Here is a 20,581-nt window from a genome sequence, read left to right on the forward strand (position 1 = left end):
GAGACCACTAATGTCATGTTCTACCTCCACCCCTGTTACCACCCAAACTCTTCACACCACCAATCACATTGGGAGACACTCGTAGATTCTGGGAAATTAGTGAGCCTGCAATGGCAGGGAGACTAATACCCAGGGTCCCACCAAGCTGGTGGAGAGTTGGCTGAGCGACCGGGAACCTCATGGTACTGTGGTAATTGGGACACTTTGCCACTTTCTAATAGAGGAAAGAGTGGTGGTTTCCATGGGAAACCACAGCCTAAAGGTGCAGAGAGGGGAAAGCTTAAAAAGCTGGGTTTGAGCTCTGTGTGGGAGACTGCTGCAAAACATTGGCCACTGACCAGTTAGGGACATAGGTATTAGGTATTGCGGGAAATAGGTATTGCTGGGGCTGTTTGCAGGAAGGGAAATAGGTTTATTTATTAAATGTGAATAGTATTATTTTAATGTTGGGGCTGGAGGAAGGCCTAATTATTAATCGTGGGTGCTATTGATTTAACACCGGGACTGGCTGTAATTTTCTAAATGTAGCCATTTTTTTTCAAAATAGGTCCTTCAACATTTCTGGATCCGGACAAGCCACAACTAAAGAAACCAGCAGCCACAGGTGGAGAAAGTGAGAAGAACAGGTAGGAGAGAGCAGCACAGTGTGTGAAATGTTGTGATTCTAGTAGGGACAATACCAATTTTTGGTGAATGTTGTGCCCAATGTAAGGTGTAGGCCAAGACTGAACTGTTTGTGTACACACTGCATTGTTTGTATACTACACTGTGGTGGTAGATGTCCTGAAAGTCAGGAGTGCTTGAACATATGTGACGCTCCGGCGAATTGAGAGCCTAGTGGTTTTGATGTTAGCCACGCCCAAATGGCACGTTTGCCACTCCCCCAAATGCATGACCACACCTCCCAAAAAATTTGCACCGCCGTTTGGCTAGCCAAGCCCCTGAATGTATGACCATATACTCAAATTTTTTTGCTTACTCAACTATGAGGGGGGGCCCCATGAATTTATTGTACCCGGGCCCTGAATTTCTCTTGGCAGCCCTGCTCGTGGAAGATGTAGTTCATTTTTATAAACATAATTTTTTCCACATTTTTTGGAAGTAACCTTCTACGGCGATCACTGACTAAGTTCCCGGCTGTGCTGAATACTCGTTCAGAGTACACACTGGAGGGTGGGCAGTTTAGGTATTGCAAAGCAAGTTTGTACATGGGTTTCCAAATGGCCTGATTTTCTTCCCAGTAAGGAAAGGGACTGTCTGACAATTCCAAATCAATTACCTCTTGAAAATAATCCTCCACCATCCTTTGCATCTTAATACTCGGATTGGATATAGTTATGGGCAAGGTCCCACATTTTTTTGAGAAATCCTTCAAACCAGCCCCGATGTTAAACTGTTCTGGTCTGCCCCCTGCGTCTTCCCTGCCTCACTTTGGAAAATGTAATTTTTTACGAGCAGCAGCTCCTTGAGAAACTGAAGGAGGACACGTCAACAAGCCAAGGCCCAGTTCAGCGGCCAACTTGCTGAGCAATAGCTCCTTGCCAAATTTCATATCTCGGTCAATTTGAAGCAAAGACTCAATGTAGCTGTGTGTGCCTAAGAGTAGTGTACACACTATTGCCTGTGTATTGTCAAAAATTTGTCTAAAATGATAACCATGTTACTTCATATGTGCTCCCCTGTCTATCGTGCCCCAGAGCCTTAATCCAGCTCTGGGCCAGGGTGTCAGATTGACACCTAGGGGTATATTTACTAAACTGAGGGTTTGAAAAAGTGGAGATGTTGCCTATAGCAACCAATCAGATTCTAGCTGCCATCTTGTAGAATGTACTAAATGAATGATAACTAGAATCTGATTGGTTGCTATAGACAACATCTCCACTTTTTCAAACCCGCAGTTTAGTAAGTCTAGCTCCTAGCGCTCTGATCCTCCTTCCAGTACCACCACTCATATTATTTGTTTTAGGTTAACCCTAAAATAAATAATAATCCTATTAGTATGTAATGTGAAGCAAAAACATCTGGCAAAACCATCAGGTTTTTAAAGCAAACAGAGTTTTTGCATTTTGATCAATTTCATTATAATCAGACATGTCATTTATTATGCTTAAATGTAGAAAATAAATAGGTCCCACCGAGATTTGAACTCGGATCGCTGGATTCAGAGTCCAGAGTGCTAACCATTACACCATGGAACCCCTAAAGAACTGTGCTGTTAATATTCATATATATAGTAATAGCAAGCTATTTTGTAATTATTTTTTAATGACTTTGTAATACAGATTATAACCCCAGTTTCTCATAAACATTCCATAGCTCTAGGATTGATTTTACACGCATAATTTTTGTACTATATTGTAGCCATAACAACACTAAAACAGTTGGCCGGTTAGCTCAGTTGGTTAGAGCGTGGTGCTAATAACGCCAAGGTCGCGGGTTCGATCCCCGTACGGGCCAAATGTCATTTTTTTTGTCACATATTTATAAAATACTTAAGAGTAAGACAATCTTACGATTATTATTTGATAATAGTGTGTACTTTATTATATTAAAGAATATTTACACAGTTGTGCTGCCTTATGCAAATAATGCCAAGCTCATTTTTACAAATAACAAGGTAACATAGACAAGACACATTAATATGTTAAATTGCTTCTGGGACTATTCATCACCTGCTCTTATTCTACACCATTGTTCAGAAACTAACAATGCAGTACAGTAGTGCATTACATACGAACACTATGAATATTTCTTGCAAATAAAAATCTGTAAAAATCCAAAATGCTTCTGACTACGTGACAGATTTAATATAAAACACAGTCTGTGAATCAGGTATAAATACAGCTCCCACGTCCGTGTCAAGGCTGACAGTATAAGCACTTATCAGGCACTAAATTGAAGCACTGGCGTTCAATTGAAGAATGAGAAAGGGTATTAATTGTTTCACTGGGGATGTAGCTCAGTGGTAGAGCGCATGCTTTGCATGTATGAGGCCCCGGGTTCAATCCCCGGCATCTCCAGAATGAGTTCATTTTTCCCCGCTACAAGTGCTGTTTCACATAGGCTTAATTTTTTTTTAAACAACTATTTCTCAAGCATTTATTTGCCTTAACTCATACGGAAACACGATTAAGTATAATATTAGTGTCAGAAAAATGGGAAAGAAAGTGACTGTAATTTATAACTGGAAATACAATCACTTAAAAGAAACAAGTCATTATAACCACTGTGATTGATACACGGAATTTAAATGCAATGCTATAATGGCGATTACTTATGTGCTCAATTATGTAGTTATAACCTATGTTTTTATGCATTAATAAAGTATCTTTTAAGAGGTTCTGGGATAACTGATACAGATTTTTGCTTCTTTTTACATATTTAACCTTGTTGGTTATTTATATATTTTTTTGTAATATTTCCAATTATAAAGCATGTCACTTTCTTTCCTACTGTCCAGATATACAGTGGCTCCACATCAAGACACTCATAATTGAATGTAATTAGTGCCTAAGGAGGTTGCTCTATATATATATATATATATATATATATATATACACACATACATACACACACACATTTCTACATATATATATATATATATATATATATATACCCTCATACATGTGTACATCTGTGAAGAATAGTCCAATTATTGAGTTATTGCAAAGCTAATCCCAAAATGAATCAAAACCACAACTACCCATTGTTTTCAATCAAAAGATTTGTTTATTTTCAGTTTATTTGCTATGGTGTAAATTGAAGTCACAGCAATTGCTATATACAGCACATGGGCTGTTGTACAAATGTAACAAACTTGCGTTCATAGAAAAATTACAGAAGTGTACAGTAACCTTTTGAAATTGTAATTTTAATCTTGTAGGTGTTTAGTAATCCATTGCACACTGATGTATCCATTTCAGCTTGTACACTGTCCATACATTTCGATTCTTCCCTGAATAGGTTTCCTTGTACTTTTATCTGGAACAAAGCGAAATATAAGGAAGCACAGGGTTCCATAATGAAAAGCAATGGTCCAGCACAAATCCAGTTCATACATGCACCAAGGTGTGTCACATCAGTCATATTTTCCGGTCTATCCAACTGCTTACATGCACTCTAACACAGGCCTACAATCTCCTTGCTGAAAGGTGTTGTGTGGAAGGCAACATCCATGTATACTAATAGAACAAAGACTGTTTATTGATTGAATTCCCTCATAACTAGGTCAGTGCCACAAGATTGGCAGAAAGCAGATGTGGTACCAATTTTTAAAAAGGGAACAAAATCAGAAAGAGGAAATTGTATGCGAGCCTGATTTCAGTTGTGGGTGAAATGACAACAACGCAGAAGTCAGGGTACTGCGCTTAGTCTAAGGGGTAAATTTATCAAGCTGCAAGTTTGAAAAAGTGGAGATATTGCCTATAGCAACTAATCAGATTCTAGTTGTCATTTTGTAGAATGTACTAAATAAATGATAACTAGAATCTGATTGGTTGCTATAGGCAACATCTCCACTTTTTCAAACCCGCAGCTTGATATGTTTAGCCGAGTCTCATCTGCTGACACAAAGTTTTGCTAAGCGGGAAAGTGTTACTACGGAGGTGGGGGGATTTGTTAATACAGGGGTGAGGGGAAATGTGTTACAGGGAAGACATGTTACTACACGATTGGGGGAAATGTATTACAGGGAGGGATGGGGAAGAGAAATATGTTACTATAGAGGTGGGAGATGTGTTATGACAGGGATGAGGGAGGAACGTGTTACAGGGGAGAAATGGGAAAGAAATATGTTTCTATAAAGGTGGGGGATGTTACTACAGGGATGATAGGGGGATGTTACAGGGGAGGTGGGGGATTTTACTACAGGGATGAGAGGGGGATGTGTTACACGGGAGGTGGGGGACGTTACTACAGGGATGAGAGGGGGATGTGTTACACGGGTGGTGGGGGATGTGTTACACGGGTGGTGGGGGATGTTACTACAGGGATGAGAGGGGGATGTGTTACACAGGAGCTAGGGGATGTTACTACTGGGATGAGAGGGGGATGTGTTACAGGGGTGGTGGGGGATGTTACTACAGGGATGAGAGGGGGATGTTACTACAGGGATGAGAGGGGGATGTGTTACACGGGAGGTGGGGATGTTACTACAGGGATGAGAGGGGGATGTGCTACAGGGGAGGTGGGGGATGTTACTATAGGGATGAGAGGGGGATGTGTTACACGGGAGGTGGGGCATGTTACTACAGGGATGAGAGGGGGATGTGTTACACGGGAGGTGGGGGATGTTACTACAGGGATGAGAGGGGATGTGTTACACGGGAGATGTGGGATGTTACTACAGGGATGAGAGGGGGATGTTACTACAGGGATGAGAGGGGGATGTGTTACACAGGAGCTGGGGGATGTTACTACAGGAATGAGAGGGGGATGTGTTACAGGGGAGGTGAAGGATGTTACTACAGGGATGAGAGGGGGATGTGTTACAGGGGAGGTGAAGGATGTTACTACAGGGATGAGAGGGGGATGTGTTACAGGGGAGGTGAAGGATGTTACTACAGGGATGAGAGGGGGATGTGTTACAGGGGAGGTAGAAGATATTACTACAGGGATGAAAGGGGGATGTGTTACATGGGAGGCAGAAGATATTACTACAGGGATGAGAGGGGGATGTGTTACATGGGAGGCAGAAGATATTACTACAGGGATGAGAGGGGGATGTGTTACAGGGGAGGCAGAAGATATTACTACAGGGATGAGAGGGGGATGCGTTACAGGGGAGGTGAAGGATGTTACTACAGGGAAGAGAGGGGGATGTGTTACAGGGGAGGTAAAAGATATTACTACAGGGATGAGAGGGGGATGTGTTACAGGGGAGGTAGAAGATATTACTACAGGGATGAGAGGGGGATGTGTTACAGGGGAGGTAGAAGATATTACTACAGGGATGAGAGGGGGATGTGTTACAGGGGAGGTAGAAGATATTACTACAGAGATGAGAGGGGGATGTGTTACAGGGGAGGTAGAAGATATTACTACAGGGATGAGAGGGGGATGTGTTACAGGGGAGATAGAAGATATTACTACAGGGATGAGAGGGGGATGTGTTACAGGGGAGGTAAAAGATATTACTACAGGGATAATAGGGGGATGTGTTACAGGGGAGGTAGAAGATATTACTACAGGGATGAGAGGGGGATGTGTTACAGGGGAGATAGAAGATATTACTACAGGGATGAGAGGGGGATGTGTTACAGGGGAGGTGAAGGATGTTACTACAGGGATGAGAGGGGGATGTGTTACAGGGGAGGTGAAGGATGTTACTACAGGGATGAGAGGGGGATGTGTTACAGGGGAGGTAGAAGATATTACTACAGGGATGAGAGGGGGATGTGTTACAGGGGAGGCAGAAGATATTACTACAGGGATGAGAGGGGGATGTGTTACAGGGGAGGCAGAAGATATTACTACAGGGATGAGAGGGGGATGCGTTACAGGGGAGGTGAAGGATGTTACTACAGGGAAGAGAGGGGGATGTGTTACAGGGGAGGTAGAAGATATTACTACAGGGATGAGAGTGGGATGTGTTACAGGGGAGATAGAAGATATTACTACAGGGATGAGAGGGGGATGTGTTACAGGGGAGGTGAAGGATGTTACTACAGGGAAGAGAGGGGGATGTGTTACAGGGGAGGTAGAAGATATTACTACAGGGATGAGAGTGGGATGTGTTACAGGGGAGATAGAAGATATTACTACAGGGATGAGAGGGGGATGTGTTACAGGGGAGATAGAAGATATTACTACAGGGATGAGAGGGGGATGTGTTACAGGGGAGATAGAAGATATTACTACAGGGATGAGAGGGGGATGTGTTACAGGGGAGGTAGAAGATATTACTACAGGGATGAGAGGGGGATGCGTTACAGGGAAGGTAAAAGATATTACTACAGGGATAATAGGGGGATGTGTTACAGGGGAGGTAGAAGATATTACTACAGGGATGAGAGGGGGATGTGTTACAGGGGAGGTAGAAGATATTACTACAGGGAAGAGAGGGGATGTTTTACAGGGGAGGGATGGGGAAGAAATGTGTTATTATAGAGCTGGAGGGTGTGTTACTTCAGTCATACATCAGAACGTTTTCTTTTATTGACATTCATCATAAAAAGGTACAAATAATTTCTTATTTATTCTCTTGGGCCACAGGATAGAAGCTGATAGATTTTTTCTGTATATTGATGTACTATTCCTGAGGAATTTATGCATCTTCAATTGTGAAAATGTGTCATCTTAGAAATGATCTATAAAACACTTTTTAGGCATAAATATCTATAATTAACAACTTAATGGTCATCTTAGTTTGGTCTGAGAAATTAGTGAAGTCCATGGGTTCTGCAGGAAGAATAAAAGTAAGTGAATACTCGTATGAGCAGATTAGTAGTAGCAGTTCACCAGAAACATTAATTAAGATAATGTTTAAAAGGAGAAGAAAAGTACCTTTTGTTGGCATTCCAAAACTAATCAATCAGGTTTTGGTAGAAAATGTCATTTTTAGCAAGTTATTAGAAATCGATTTACCAAAGTTCAATTAAATGTGTTACTACTGGTATTAACCAAACTACAGATGGATTATCCAGCTTTTCATGCACAAAAAAGAAAACAGGGCACTACAAGACATTTAGATTTGGACATATAGCACCATATATATCGATTGGGTAGGCATCTCTATCAATTATCTACAAGTTTTACCTTGTAAGACTTGTAAATGTCACACAGTAAAATATATTTCAATAAACAAATAGGTTTACATGACACCATATTTCAAAGTCTAAATATCTTGTATTTAGCTGAATTACCCTGAAGAAGCAGTTTAGTGTCAAAGTGCATTGAGGTTAAAAAATAATAATAATTTATATTAATTTACTTGTCCAAATCCCATCATTTTCATTCCTGAGAGATTGTTCGCCCACATTACTGGAATCCATTCGAGTTCACCCCAGGTGCACACACAGCAGTGGGAGATATACAATTCACACATCTTTTTAATAAAGGTGCAGTAGGAGTCTGAATTATGAGAAATTAAGCATTGTGAGTAAAAGATTTTGGATGGAAAAGGGGGGACTATCCTTTCAAAACTGGGACATACAGAAATTTTAGGTCAATTTTGACTATATAATTGATTACAGATATTGTATTGTATTGCATTATTGTGGGGCCATCATCTATTTTATTGAACACAGGAACAATGCTCAGACAGTCAATATGTGCTGTGGACAGAGTACTTTACATATTAAAAGAACCACTGCAATGCTGAAGAGAGACAGCAACTAAGTCTCCTGAAAGTCACAGAGCTGTATCTGTTGGTACAACATAACCATGTGAGCAGCTTATCAAGCTTTCTGCTTCCCTTTCTATGTGAACACATATTACTTACTATACAATAATACACCCCTCTATGCCCCTTTTGCTGCCTGACTTTTCATGCCACTTACAACATGTTGATTCAGTATTTTATTTTTGACTTTAGTCAGTCAGACTGAAGAGAATGTTGCTGTCTACAACTGACTGTCAGATGTCAGAATGTCCCCCCAAAAAAAATCACACTTTTAATATCTTTTTAACTAGGCAAAAATAAATAAACTGAGTTAAATATCAAAAGACAACCTTAATCAATCCTGCCCTGTACATATAAGCACATAGTTGAGTGGTCTTTCTAACAGCCCTCCCCATACCTGAATATAAGATTTTGCTATCAGCACTGGATGAATCAGTCCATTCATAGTGCTTTAGTAGAGCTTTATTAAATAGCTATGGGTTGCTTACATCATACTAATTTGTGCAGTGAGCAAATATACTATACAATCAGCTTTCCATTACAGGTAACAGGGTAGTGACTCACACTTTATGATATACGAACAGAGCAGGAATGATTAAGAAGGGGTTGTTGAAAAATGGACAATCAATTTAAGAAAACATGAACATCCTACTTTGAATAAAGGCCTTACTGGGAAAATAAATATCCAAATAGTCTCAATCTAATATCTGCTAATGATGCTCAAGATTGCTACAGAATGACAATTACAATGAATGTAATACAACTTCAACTATTCAGAATACACAAGTAGGGAAAAAACTATTTGATACATATCCTTCTCCTTTACAGATTGATATTGAAGAAGAGTTTTTAAAGAAATACATAAAAAAATGTGAAGACTTTGGTTTTACTTATGTATATAATTAATTTCATGTTTAAATAAATAAGTACTAAAAAATTATTGCAGAAATAAAATGGTTTTCTTGACTGCTGCATTGGCTTATTTGGCATAATTTCAAATGTTATTGTCTTTGTTAATTTATATAACTATACTGTTAATTAATTCACTATGCATTTTTCTGTTGAATATTGCTCAGTATTGCATAGTTTTCTTTTGTTTAAGGTGGTCTGCATACAGTAAACATTTGGATCAAGAAAAATATATTTTATGTTTAAAGATTAACAAAATAACATAAAACATTATAAATAAGCAAAGATCATTAATGAAAATTCCTCACCATTAGCAAATAATACAAATAGATGCATATTTTATACAAGACACTGGAAGGAGAGGAGCAGCATGATGGGTCATTGTAAATCTAACAAAACAATATAAAAACACATAAGAAGGTCCCCATGCCAAGCCATCAATTAAACAATGTGAGCTGAATTCTGTGTGCACAATGAGCAATTGCTAGTTACAGAAGCTACTAGAAAACTGTACAGAAAGCCAGTAATTGACAATGTAGGATGTCCTGGTCAGCCTGACTGAAATATGTTAATTTAGAAAAGGGGACTTGCTAGGGAAACCACAAAGCAACATCCACATGAAAATGCCAAGCAAACTTTAGCAAATGTGTTGTTAATGGACACTTAGATGTGAAAATATTTTGCCCCCCCCTAAAGATAGTGAATAATGCTTTGTCTCTGTCCATAACCTGATTAGATGCAAGTCGTTTAAAATTGAAACCAAAGCATAAAAATAGTAAAAAATAAGCACTTTGTGATCTGTTTATATTAAAAAAATAATAAAATAAAAGATGTTAAAATCCAGCCAGTCAAACCAGTGTAGCTGAAAATGCTATGTCTAGTCCTTTTTTCATGTGTCTATGCTATAGATCATGCCTCGTTTTTATGTCCTGCATAAAAATGGCTCACACACACAGCACAGCACAATGAAGCAAATACGACAGCGTGTCATGCATCTTCTTATGTTCTAGTTTAGAATGTTACGGTCTTGGACATTTGCGCCATTGTTTTGATTGCTTGAATAGAAGTTATTGGAAAGGTCTGTGGGAATAACAGGATGGTTATCTGGTAGTATTGGCTTTGAGCTTTGAGGTGGGATTGTTTTATATGGACTCATGGGACCATTTACATGATTTACTAGGGCTTCACAAACAATTTGGTCTCCATTTTTTTCCTGTGCATTACAATTACAAAGAGCAAGGGCATGCTTGGAACTGTCAATCAATGGATGTGCTACTAGCTTGCTATCCAGGAAGTCTTGGCATGTCGCACGAGACACTTGGATTGGTGTAAATGTTTTAATAACTTGACAAGGACTATATGTACCATTTAATGACGGTGATGAGTTTGTACGAGAATTGAGCAACTCTCTCATGTCAGGCTGGATGTCAAGCAATGTGGGTACGCTGCCTGATGGTCCTTGGTGATGAGAAATTGTAGGTTTGAGCTGTAGGAGCTTGCCTGAGTCATTAGGCCATTCTGTGAACAAATCTAGAGCATTACATATGTCAGACTGACATGTCTCTCTTTCCAAATCATCTAAGGATGATTCTGTAGGGCACGGAGGCCATTCTTCCTGATCCAAATGCGACATATTATCATACTGTGAAGAACACCTTCTGGTTTCTACATCAGGGGGCAGGAGGGAGACCAGTTGTCCTGTGTCCGTGGGGGCAGTGCTTTCTTCATCTGGAGTAGTTAGATCATATTCTACTTCTTGTGGAAGGGACAAAGAATCATATGAAGGAAAGTCCTTAATAGTTGACAAGGTCTCACTCTCATGTTGTGAAGAGTGAGCTATTTTAACAGTAAGTGGTTGGTATAATTGTATGGCTTCTAAACTTGAGAGTGGGGAAGCTGTTCCTGTTATGTTATTTGGCAGATGTTGCTGTGATTGCCCTTGGTCAGTACAATCTTCTAAGATTAAATTGTTTGTGATCTTGTTAACTTCAGTTTTCAAAACAGATATGGAGGAACCTTGAACTGAAGAACTACTTTCCTGTATGATACATGACTCAGAACCCTCATCATTACACACACTCTTGTCTAGTACACGATCTGGGTGATCTTCAACAAATGTGTCATTTTGAAACTTTGCCTCATCTTCTGTTGTTGCTGCTCCAGGAATAAATTCTACAATATGCTGCTCCACCTCCTTAGGAGGATCTGTCTCTTTCACAGACGGCCTCTCTGTGGGCTGAATATCCACTCCTCCTTCCAGTACGAGTCTGGAGGTTCCATTCTGCTGTGGAGCAGATGTAATAGTCTTGCTTTTATCACTGGTGTTTGAGTTATTCTCATTTACATCCATGGGAATTTTGGAGCTTTGTTGGGCAGTCTCACTCTCTGTCTTACTCTGCCCATTGGACGCTGCAACTTGTTTAACAGGAAGTAGGTGAACAGGAACATCCAGACCCAAGGTTTTTTGGGGGAACTCTTCAGCTTTTCCTAAAAATGAAGTCAGAAAAAACTAAGTTGTAGTCAACAACCATGGAAATTACTTTGTAAATACCACTTAGAAAGTTACATTTGGCTGAAGGAGAGATGGATGATCATTTAGGAATCGTTGATCTTTATCTAAAAGAGCACATAGTGTTCAAGAAGCCATTTGTTGCAAAATACATATGGGAACATGAACAGGTCCAAATATAATGTCACAAGGCCCCAGATTATATGAATTATTTTGTTTTTTATTAATATATAGCAAACTATTTGACACAATGTTCAACACGGATATAGCTATAATATATTAGTGTCACATAATAGTAGGAATGAATTTAAATGTCGCAATCTTGGTTTAGGGCTGGCACCTGCTTGTGTGTATTGTATGTGCTCTTCTCCATAGAGATCAATGATTCCTATTCCTAATGAACAACTGTTTCCTGCTCAGTTCACCATTTAAGAATGGAAACCTGTAAAGGTCCATTAAAAGACAGCCAAAAAAGAAAAACTTTTTGCAAAACAATAACAACACCAGTCACAAGCAGCTTGCTGTTCAGCAGGAAAACATTGGTATTTAAAAAAGATCTGTCACCTATATATCAGACAACATATAATTAAACATATCTTATCAATTGTTGTGTGTTGTGTGTGATAGTGGGGGTGGTAGGTGTTCATTATAATTGTACCTTTTAACATGACTGCATTCAGTTAGCCACCTTATGGGTAGGTATAAATATTCACAAACAATTCACAAATATTAAAGAGTGAGTGAACATTGAAGTACTGACAGGAGTTTGCTCAGTGTGATCCCGATAAATTGTATGCAACATCAAACTGTAGAACGTTGTAAGTGTTCATCACGCTGGCTGTTAATGATCACATGAAATTTGCTTCACAGGATCTTCAGCATTCAGGATACACCAATCCAACTGATTTAAAGAGACACTCATCAAAATAAAGATTTTTTTATTTTTGACTTTTACTGTTTAACCACTGCATTCCTATATCTGTAGTACAGTTTTAATAAAAACCTGTTCATTAGTATCTTCATTGTAAAACTCTATGATTGCTAGTCATGGCTCTTTAACACCGACCCAAATTTTCAAGTCTGTTGGACAACCACCCACATTCAAGTTACCTCATCACTACCCGTGATATCTAGTAAAGCCTGCTGATACGCCAACTTGTCACCTTGACAAAAGGTTCACACCAATATGATCCACTCCACTGCCTTATTGAAGCTATGGACTCTCTCTCCAAATGATTTACAGATCAGCTCTTTACCCCATACAAAGTTTTGTACTAACACAGGCCTTCCATCCAACTGGGCGCCAACATCTTCCGACGTGTCTTTTTTTTTTTTTTTGTAGCTACCTGATTTTAGCATACTATAGTAATACATTGTCCCGCAAGGTGAGTCAACTCTCTTCTTTCTTCAAGAAACAGGATAAGCAACCTACTTCAACCCAGGCATCACTACCAAATCCCATCCATTCCTCTAGTCCTGAAACACAGGCTGATGGAGAGGGTTTACCCGGTATGCAGCATCTAATACATACCTTATTTCAGAATACCAAGTCCACTTTCCAAAACAATTTGCGACAAGCTATAAATGTGTTCTGCAAGAACATCATTGAAATTGGAAGCTGCACAGGCACCTTAGAAACCAGAATGGATGATCTATGCCGTTCGCTAGCCACTACAGATGTTTGGTCTGTGTACATAAATGGAATCCATGACTGAGAAATTTGAGGATATTGAAAATAGTGAAGCAACATCTACCTCAAAAATTTGCCAAAAACTATCAGTGCTCAGTCTTTTCAGATCGATCTGGAAGTAACAGACACACTGGTTTGAAGACTGATAGTGCCCATAGAACACTTCAATCTCAAGCAGCCCTGGATCAAATCCTCTGAGACAGCATTCTGCTCATACACATTTACAATATAAAAAATAAAGTCATGTAAGCAACAAAGCATGGTAATGCCATCACTAATTCTAATACAGAGGTCCAACTCTTCAAAGATCTTTCTCTGATGAAGGTCCAGAAAGATAAGAGATCTTTGGGAAGTTACTAAAATACGAAGACTGAACTGCTATAAATATTGGTGGTCACAGAAACATAGAATTTTACGGCAGATAAGAACCACTTAGCCCAACTAATCTGCCCATTTAATTAACCTATGTTATCCTCAAATCCTATTTGATCCATAGTTTTTTGCAATGATATCCTTATGTCTATCCCAAGCATGTTTAAATTGTCTACTGTATTAGCCTCTACCACATCTGATGGGAGGCTATTCCACTTATCCACTACCATTTCTGTGAAATAATTTTTCCTCAAATTTCCTCTGAACCTACTTCCCTCCAGTGTCAGTGCATGTCCTCGTGTCCTAATACTTCTCTTCCTTTGAAAAATGTTTCCCTCCTGTACCTTGTTAAAACCCATGATATATTTGAATGTTTCTATCATGTCCCCCATTTCCCTTCTCTGCTCCAAACTATACATGTTAAAATCTTTTAGTCTTTCCGGGTAAGTTTTGTGCTGTAGGCCATGCACCATTTTAATTGCTCTTCTTTGTACAGTCCAAGTATTTCTGAAACCACACCTATATTTATTAAAATCTCTGAGGAGCTTGCAATTATCCTAGACAAGGATCCTGTGTAACATCCTCTCCCCTGCCCCTCTGCAACCTGCTTTTCCTCGCCGAACATGAAGACCACCTTCAACGGAGTGAAAGATCGTCTAAGACTTACTTGCTGTCACAAGAACTGTGATCAATGTAGAAGGAGAGAGCGCTATCTCATAGTCACCATAAAACTGCTGCTACTGCCTCTTGCCAAGTACCCCTTCACTGCCACAGCGAAGTCACAGTATTGTATAGTGAAGGCAGAGCACTGAAAGATAAATAACTAATAGATCTTTTTCTGGGGGATCTGGGGGAAGTACTTTTTAAAAAAGATTGTTTCCCATTGTTAATGGAGACTAGAGAAGGGGCAATGTAAACCTGCGAAGATGGAAAGTGTGGTGCAAGAACCATTGAGCTGGAAGGTAAAGAAATGGGACCAGATGGTAAACAAGCAGGTGGGTTAATCTGTGCCCAGTGGCGCACGCAGGGGGGGTTTCTGGGTCTCCAGAAACCCCTCCCCTCTGCTTAAGAAGTGCCCCTGTACTATCCAGCAGCCGTGGCGCTGTCAAAGAAGCGTCCGCGGCAGTGCTGTATTGTATACAGCACCGCCGCGGACAGCGGCTGCTGGATAGTACAGTGCTGCCGAAACTGAGCTGCTGCGCATGTGCGGGCGCATGCGCAATAGCTTTCCTTTTTTCTTTTTTTTTGGGGGGGGGGACCCCCCTTAAAAATCCTGTGTGCGCCCCTGGTGCCCTTAGTAATTCAGTGCTGTTACAAACCTTGGTGATAAATGAACAACTACTTTCACTATGCTTACAATTAGTAACAATATAGGAAGTGGAGTCTAAAAATTCAAGATCCAAAGAACTTCCATTCTTGGACACAGGTGGAACCAGACACCAAGGTCTATTTACACCAGAGCATCCAGACACAAATCAAAATAGTCCCTCTCTTTTTCCCGGGGCAAAACATACCAGTACTTTTAATACATGGGTGATTTGTGGTAAATACAAAACATGTATCACGGATGTGATCAACTGAATAGTTCTACTTCATACAGCACGGGACGTTCATTTTACATTAAGGAAAGTCCGAGCTGCCACTGCTCTTATGTTGTGCATTTGTTGCAATGCCCTTATGATTTACAATATATTGATTGTACTATCAGAACCTTTCAAGAATGAACTTAACGACACATCAAAATTAAAAGCACCACACATGCGATATCAGCATTTCTCTGAATCACATAATGCAGACGGCCTTTTTAAAATTCTTAGGGACTTACTTTGGGATTGCAACATCTGAATTAATTGTAACCCCTTTGTGTTCCCTATATTTATGGCTCTGTACTATTGACATCTTGGACTGTTCTCTGCATTGCCTGTTGAATCTGAAATGTGCAGCAAGAGAACACCTAAAGTTAACCCATTACTTGCTTTCATTATCTATGTATTTAAAGTTTTTATTGAGAACAAATATTGGAGACACTTGATCTATTTGAGTTATTTTATCTTTCAGCGCTGTGCCTTCCCTATACAACAGAAACTGTGTTATTTTATCTTTCAGCGCTGTGCCTTCCCTATACAACAGAAACTGTGTTATTTTATCTTTCAGCGCTGTGCCTTCCCTATACAACAGAAACTGTGTTTAGAGACCTGCCTCAACATCACTTGATGGGTGCTACTCCGCTGGCAGTTATTATCTCAGTTATTCCAATGCCCTGCATGTTCTATGTCAGTATTTTTTTCCATTCTATAGGACCCAGTTTGATATACTCTGTAGATTCTGTTGACGACAGACTCCAGGATAATAGACTTATCTGAAAGTCTACTCAAGGCATAATTAGACTTTCCCACAGCCTTCAAATCTTTAGATGTTCTTTGAAAACCTCTCTTTTTTTTTAGAGATGGCCTTATCCCGATAACACCATTCCCACTAATGCACCCTCACAACTGTCCCAATCTCCACTCTGAGCCGCTCCTCCTCAGAATGTAAGCTCTCTAATGAGTAGGGTCCATCATATGCTTTGTTTTCATGTCTGCATTTATTTTGTCTACCTTGTATGTCACTGTTTTATTTATGTATTGTATTCCCGACTTTACGGCTCTGCGGAGCACTGTGGCGCCTTACAAGTCTACGATAATAATAATAAGGCATTCATTTCTGATTAATTGTTTGGTTCTTGGCAGTGTGGCTGGGACTACATCTTCTAAATTTTCTTCTTAACCATTCAGACTTTGGGTATAGTAGAACATTGATGTTTTACAGAGCAGAGTGCTCCCAGTCCCACACCATGGACCCTACATAGATTTGGCCACAAGTGTCTACGCATATGTCTGTATGCTAATTCAGCCACATCTTACACTTACTAACGCTCCTACTGCCTAGAGGGGCGGAAAGGGTGAGGGTAAACTAAGAGTATGTTTACGTAATTGCATCTAAATAAGAGGTGGACACATTCACAGATACACCTGTCAGCAGACTTATTCCTTTGGGATGCTTGAGCCCTGGTACAAAGATGCGCATCCACCATAGGAAAAACAGCCCCAGTGCTATCAGCAGTGCCAAATTGGTAACAGTAAACAAAAAGGGACACCACAGCCCCCCCCCCCCCACTCACAAATTCTATAACCAGTGGCTGTGCAGACTGCCCCTAGGCTGCAGGCATGTATGTAAGGACTTCCCAGAGCAGCAACTTTGCAACCACTGTGGACCCTGCATAATGGCCAAGTGTCCCAAAGGACCATTGTCCTTTATACCTAAAAAGTTTATATATGTAAATAAATCACACCCATATCTCCTACATAAATATGTTCAACTGATTTTCTTCAAGGCATCAATGCACCAATATAGTTCAGCTTTGAGTGTGCTTCCAATTCCAGGTTCCGCAGCAGCGAAGGCCACAGTTCATCTGCCTCACTATCTTCTGCCAAAAAAGCCAGAAATGATGCAGATGCTGGTTAATGCAGGCAATAATGCAAGTGCTTTGGAAGGGGTAGGGTATAGTGCAGCGGACTGCACAAAAATTCACGGTGACAACTTGTGCTATGAGTGTCTTGGGCAGCAGTAGGATGTTAGTTGGAGTGGAATGCATTTTTTACATTAGTATCCATATTGATTTTTATCTCCAATATATTTTTTTAAAGGTTTCACATATTTTGAGAGGTTTTTGCTAAAATAACAAGACAGTAATTAACCTGTGTTATGAAACCATGATACTGGCTGCCATTTCCCTATTATAACCGACATAGCCAGAAATATAGCAATCATGTAGATAAATAAAAAAAAAAAAATTAAATTCAAAATATACAGTGAAATTATAGTTTACTTTTTCCCCTATGATACATTTATACAGACATTTCTGTTAAACTAAATATTGTACCTGGTGGTGGTAGCTCAAGTTTCATCTTCCGCAGCTCTGCCATAGATGTCTGTAACTGTTCAACCACAATATCATCATCATAGCTCAAGGAACGTGCAATCTTCTCCTGGAGGAATTCCCGAAGGTCTTCCATGGACATCTTCAGCAAACGTTCTGTGCACAAGACAGACGATTAGTAAAGGAGGACTTTGGATTTTACTATTGTAATCCCCTAAATTATATGTGCCGAAAAGACTTAAAAACAAGTCAATGGAAGGAATCTTCAAAATTAGAAAAACAATTAGACCACCACTGATCATCAATAATTAATTTAATACAGACAATATGTACAACAGTAAGCCAAAGTTACAAGATTGTATTCAGTGCATAACAATAACTTGTCATGCAGAGTGCATATATAAATCAGAGTTTGTTGTCTAATGTAGAGAGAAATGTATTTGTAACGTGCTCACATTGGATTGTGAACAAACAAATTAATGTTTACATTTGCTGTAAATCCATACTTGGTAAGGTATTGCTATAAGCTCTTATAAGGATCAAGATTAAAACCATTAATCCAATCTTCAAATTGAAATAGTTACAATAATCCACTCCAGTAACCTCCCTTAAAACAGGTCTAACAGTTTCATTACAAACAATAAAGAACGGAATCTCCTGGGAAAACCAGGAAGCATAATAGTGAACACTAACCAGAGCTCATTAACAATTACAGATTCATTTTCAAAATTCAATACGAATAAATATGCATAATTAAAAAGTTATTGATGCAACTGCTAGAGTTTCCTCCCACTCAAGGTGAATATCAGACATGGATACAAAAGTCTTAATGTCTGCCTTTCCCCTCTCCATTATTGTCTATGTAGAGATGGAAAATGCTCATCATCAACATCAGCTATTTATATAGCACCACTAATTCTGCAGCGCTGTACAGAGAACTCATTCACATCAGTTCCTGCCCCATTGGGGCTTAGTCTAAATTCCCTAACATACACATACAGATAGAGACTAGGGTCAATTTGATAGCAGTCAATTAACCTACCAGTATGTTTTTGGAGTGTGGGAGGAAACCGGAGCACCCGGAGGAAACTCACGCAAACACGGGGAGAACATACAAACTCCACACAGATAAGGCCATGGTCGGGAATCGAACTCACAACCCCAGTGCTGTGAGGGAGAAGTGCTAACCACTGAGCCACCATGAGAGGAACCCAGAATGTAGAGATTAAAATAGGAGGGAAATGCAGATATTAAATGCCGTAAAAAGCTTATGTTTTGTAGCCTCATGTGACATAAATTTCAGATGTTGGCAACTATGTACACACTGCTTCCATCTGAGCTATATTCTATCAACATGTCTTACTTTTGTGCAGTTTCAGTATAGTATAAGCCATGGCCGGCAGCACCCGCTCGCCTTCCAAGATATAGATGTCCCACAACCTCAGGGTAAGTGTAAACGGTGTCTGGAAAGATGAAAAGAAAACACATTGCACGGATCTGTATGAAACACTACTCTTCCCACTCTCCTTGCTTCTCATAATGTGCTTTCACTGCAAGCTGGGGCAGGAACGTGAGGTAGGCAGCTTGTGGCTCTCCAACTATTGTGAAACTTTTAGTCCCTGCAGACGACTCACCAGCTACTAAAGGAATTCAAGTTCCATTACGCCGAGGCGACTTAAACGTTCCCTAGCAGATGTAGAGACACTTCTGCTATGTGCTCTGCATTATACTGCATCGTAGTGGCAATGTGGCTCCTGTGACTGAGACAGTAGTAAAGAGAGTCACATGTTGCCTTTGTTCTGTACAATGCTACTTTTTTTTTTTTTGCTTTGTTTTTCCTCCACAGGTTTCTTAGAAAGCAGTGTACTATCCTGGATCAAGAACTTGAGACCAAAGATTTTTTTGTTATGTTTTATTACATTTCAACAAAGCTTTTGCATCAACAAGTGTGGCGGGGAATGTGCATGTTTATTTAACTAACATTTATGGAACAGGTGTTAAATTAAAACATATGATACATGGCCAAAATTATGTGGATAGTTCACAGAACTTCATGAAAGAAAATAGTCACAACTATAACAATCCCCTCCATAGAGCACAGCTGCTATTATCATGGCTAGCGACCTCTGCATTCTATCCCATAATATGCTGTTACTCTAAAGATGTAAGTGGTTCAATACTAGACTAAAAGTTGTGAACCCTCCAATGAAGCACACATTCAGCATGAGATAAACATAAAATTGAAAGATTGTATCCTTACAGGCATATAAGGACCAGGGCACCTTATAGATGTACAAAAAGTCTACTGACAGAATTTAAAAAAATGTATGATACTTATAGGCAAATAAAGGAAAGAGTTGGTTTATTGTCTTTACCCGATCTAAGAAGCACTGTAGAAACCACTTTGTCGTATAAATCCCAGTGGACATATCCTCTTTGTCCTGTTAAATACAACAAATAGTGTTCAAAGAGCCAGAATACAAAATCAGAAAATGGGTAAAATAAAAAATAAAATTGTATAATCATTTTAAAGATGATCTGGCAGCTGTGACAAGTTGTAGTAAATGGAACCATAATTTAATGACCTTAAGAATTTCTCTCAAAGCCAATTTTCTACTACATATCAAGGGGAAGATTTAATTCTAAAAAAATTGCCGTGTAGTGTCCCGAAACAGCCGTGAGACTACGCTGCGTTTTTTTTTAGTGAAAGTACTGCTCACTTTTGCTCGTGCCCCATAGAGGAGCAAGCAAAAGTAAGCGATGTTCTCAGGAACATAATTGACAATTGAATCTGCCCCCAAGTATGAGAATATTGAGTAGTTCTTCTGTAATACTATGAAA

The 20,581-nt window shown here is 39.6% G+C and overlaps 1 protein-coding gene and 3 non-coding genes across 4 annotated transcripts in view; 2 read left to right on the forward strand and 2 right to left on the reverse strand.

Annotated features, from left to right (window-relative positions):
• Positions 1-2,126: 2,126 nt before the first annotated feature.
• TRNAQ-CUG (transfer RNA glutamine (anticodon CUG)) lies at positions 2,127-2,198 on the reverse strand. The gene has a single exon. It is a non-coding gene; the product is annotated as a tRNA-Gln (tRNA).
• Positions 2,199-2,383: 185 nt separating this feature from the next.
• Positions 2,384-2,457, forward strand: TRNAI-AAU (transfer RNA isoleucine (anticodon AAU)). Its single transcript has one exon. It is a non-coding gene; the product is annotated as a tRNA-Ile (tRNA).
• A 491-nt stretch (positions 2,458-2,948) lies between these two features.
• Positions 2,949-3,020, forward strand: TRNAA-UGC (transfer RNA alanine (anticodon UGC)). Its single transcript has one exon. It is a non-coding gene; the product is annotated as a tRNA-Ala (tRNA).
• Positions 3,021-7,339: 4,319 nt separating this feature from the next.
• Positions 7,340-20,581, reverse strand: part of LOC142104121 (uncharacterized) — a 100,415-nt gene continuing 87,173 nt past the window's right edge. The window contains exons 12-15 of the mRNA XM_075188617.1: positions 20,116-20,181; positions 19,104-19,203; positions 17,744-17,896; positions 7,340-11,737 (exon numbers count right to left, since the gene is read on the reverse strand). Of these exons, the coding sequence (XP_075044718.1) occupies positions 10,257-11,737; positions 17,744-17,896; positions 19,104-19,203; positions 20,116-20,181 (1,800 nt within the window). The 3' untranslated portion in view covers positions 7,340-10,256. The remainder of the gene's footprint in view (positions 11,738-17,743; positions 17,897-19,103; positions 19,204-20,115; positions 20,182-20,581) is intronic.

The sequence above is a fragment of the Mixophyes fleayi genome, chromosome 10 (assembly GCF_038048845.1).
Source record: "Mixophyes fleayi isolate aMixFle1 chromosome 10, aMixFle1.hap1, whole genome shotgun sequence".
NCBI lineage: Eukaryota > Metazoa > Chordata > Amphibia > Anura > Limnodynastidae > Mixophyes > Mixophyes fleayi.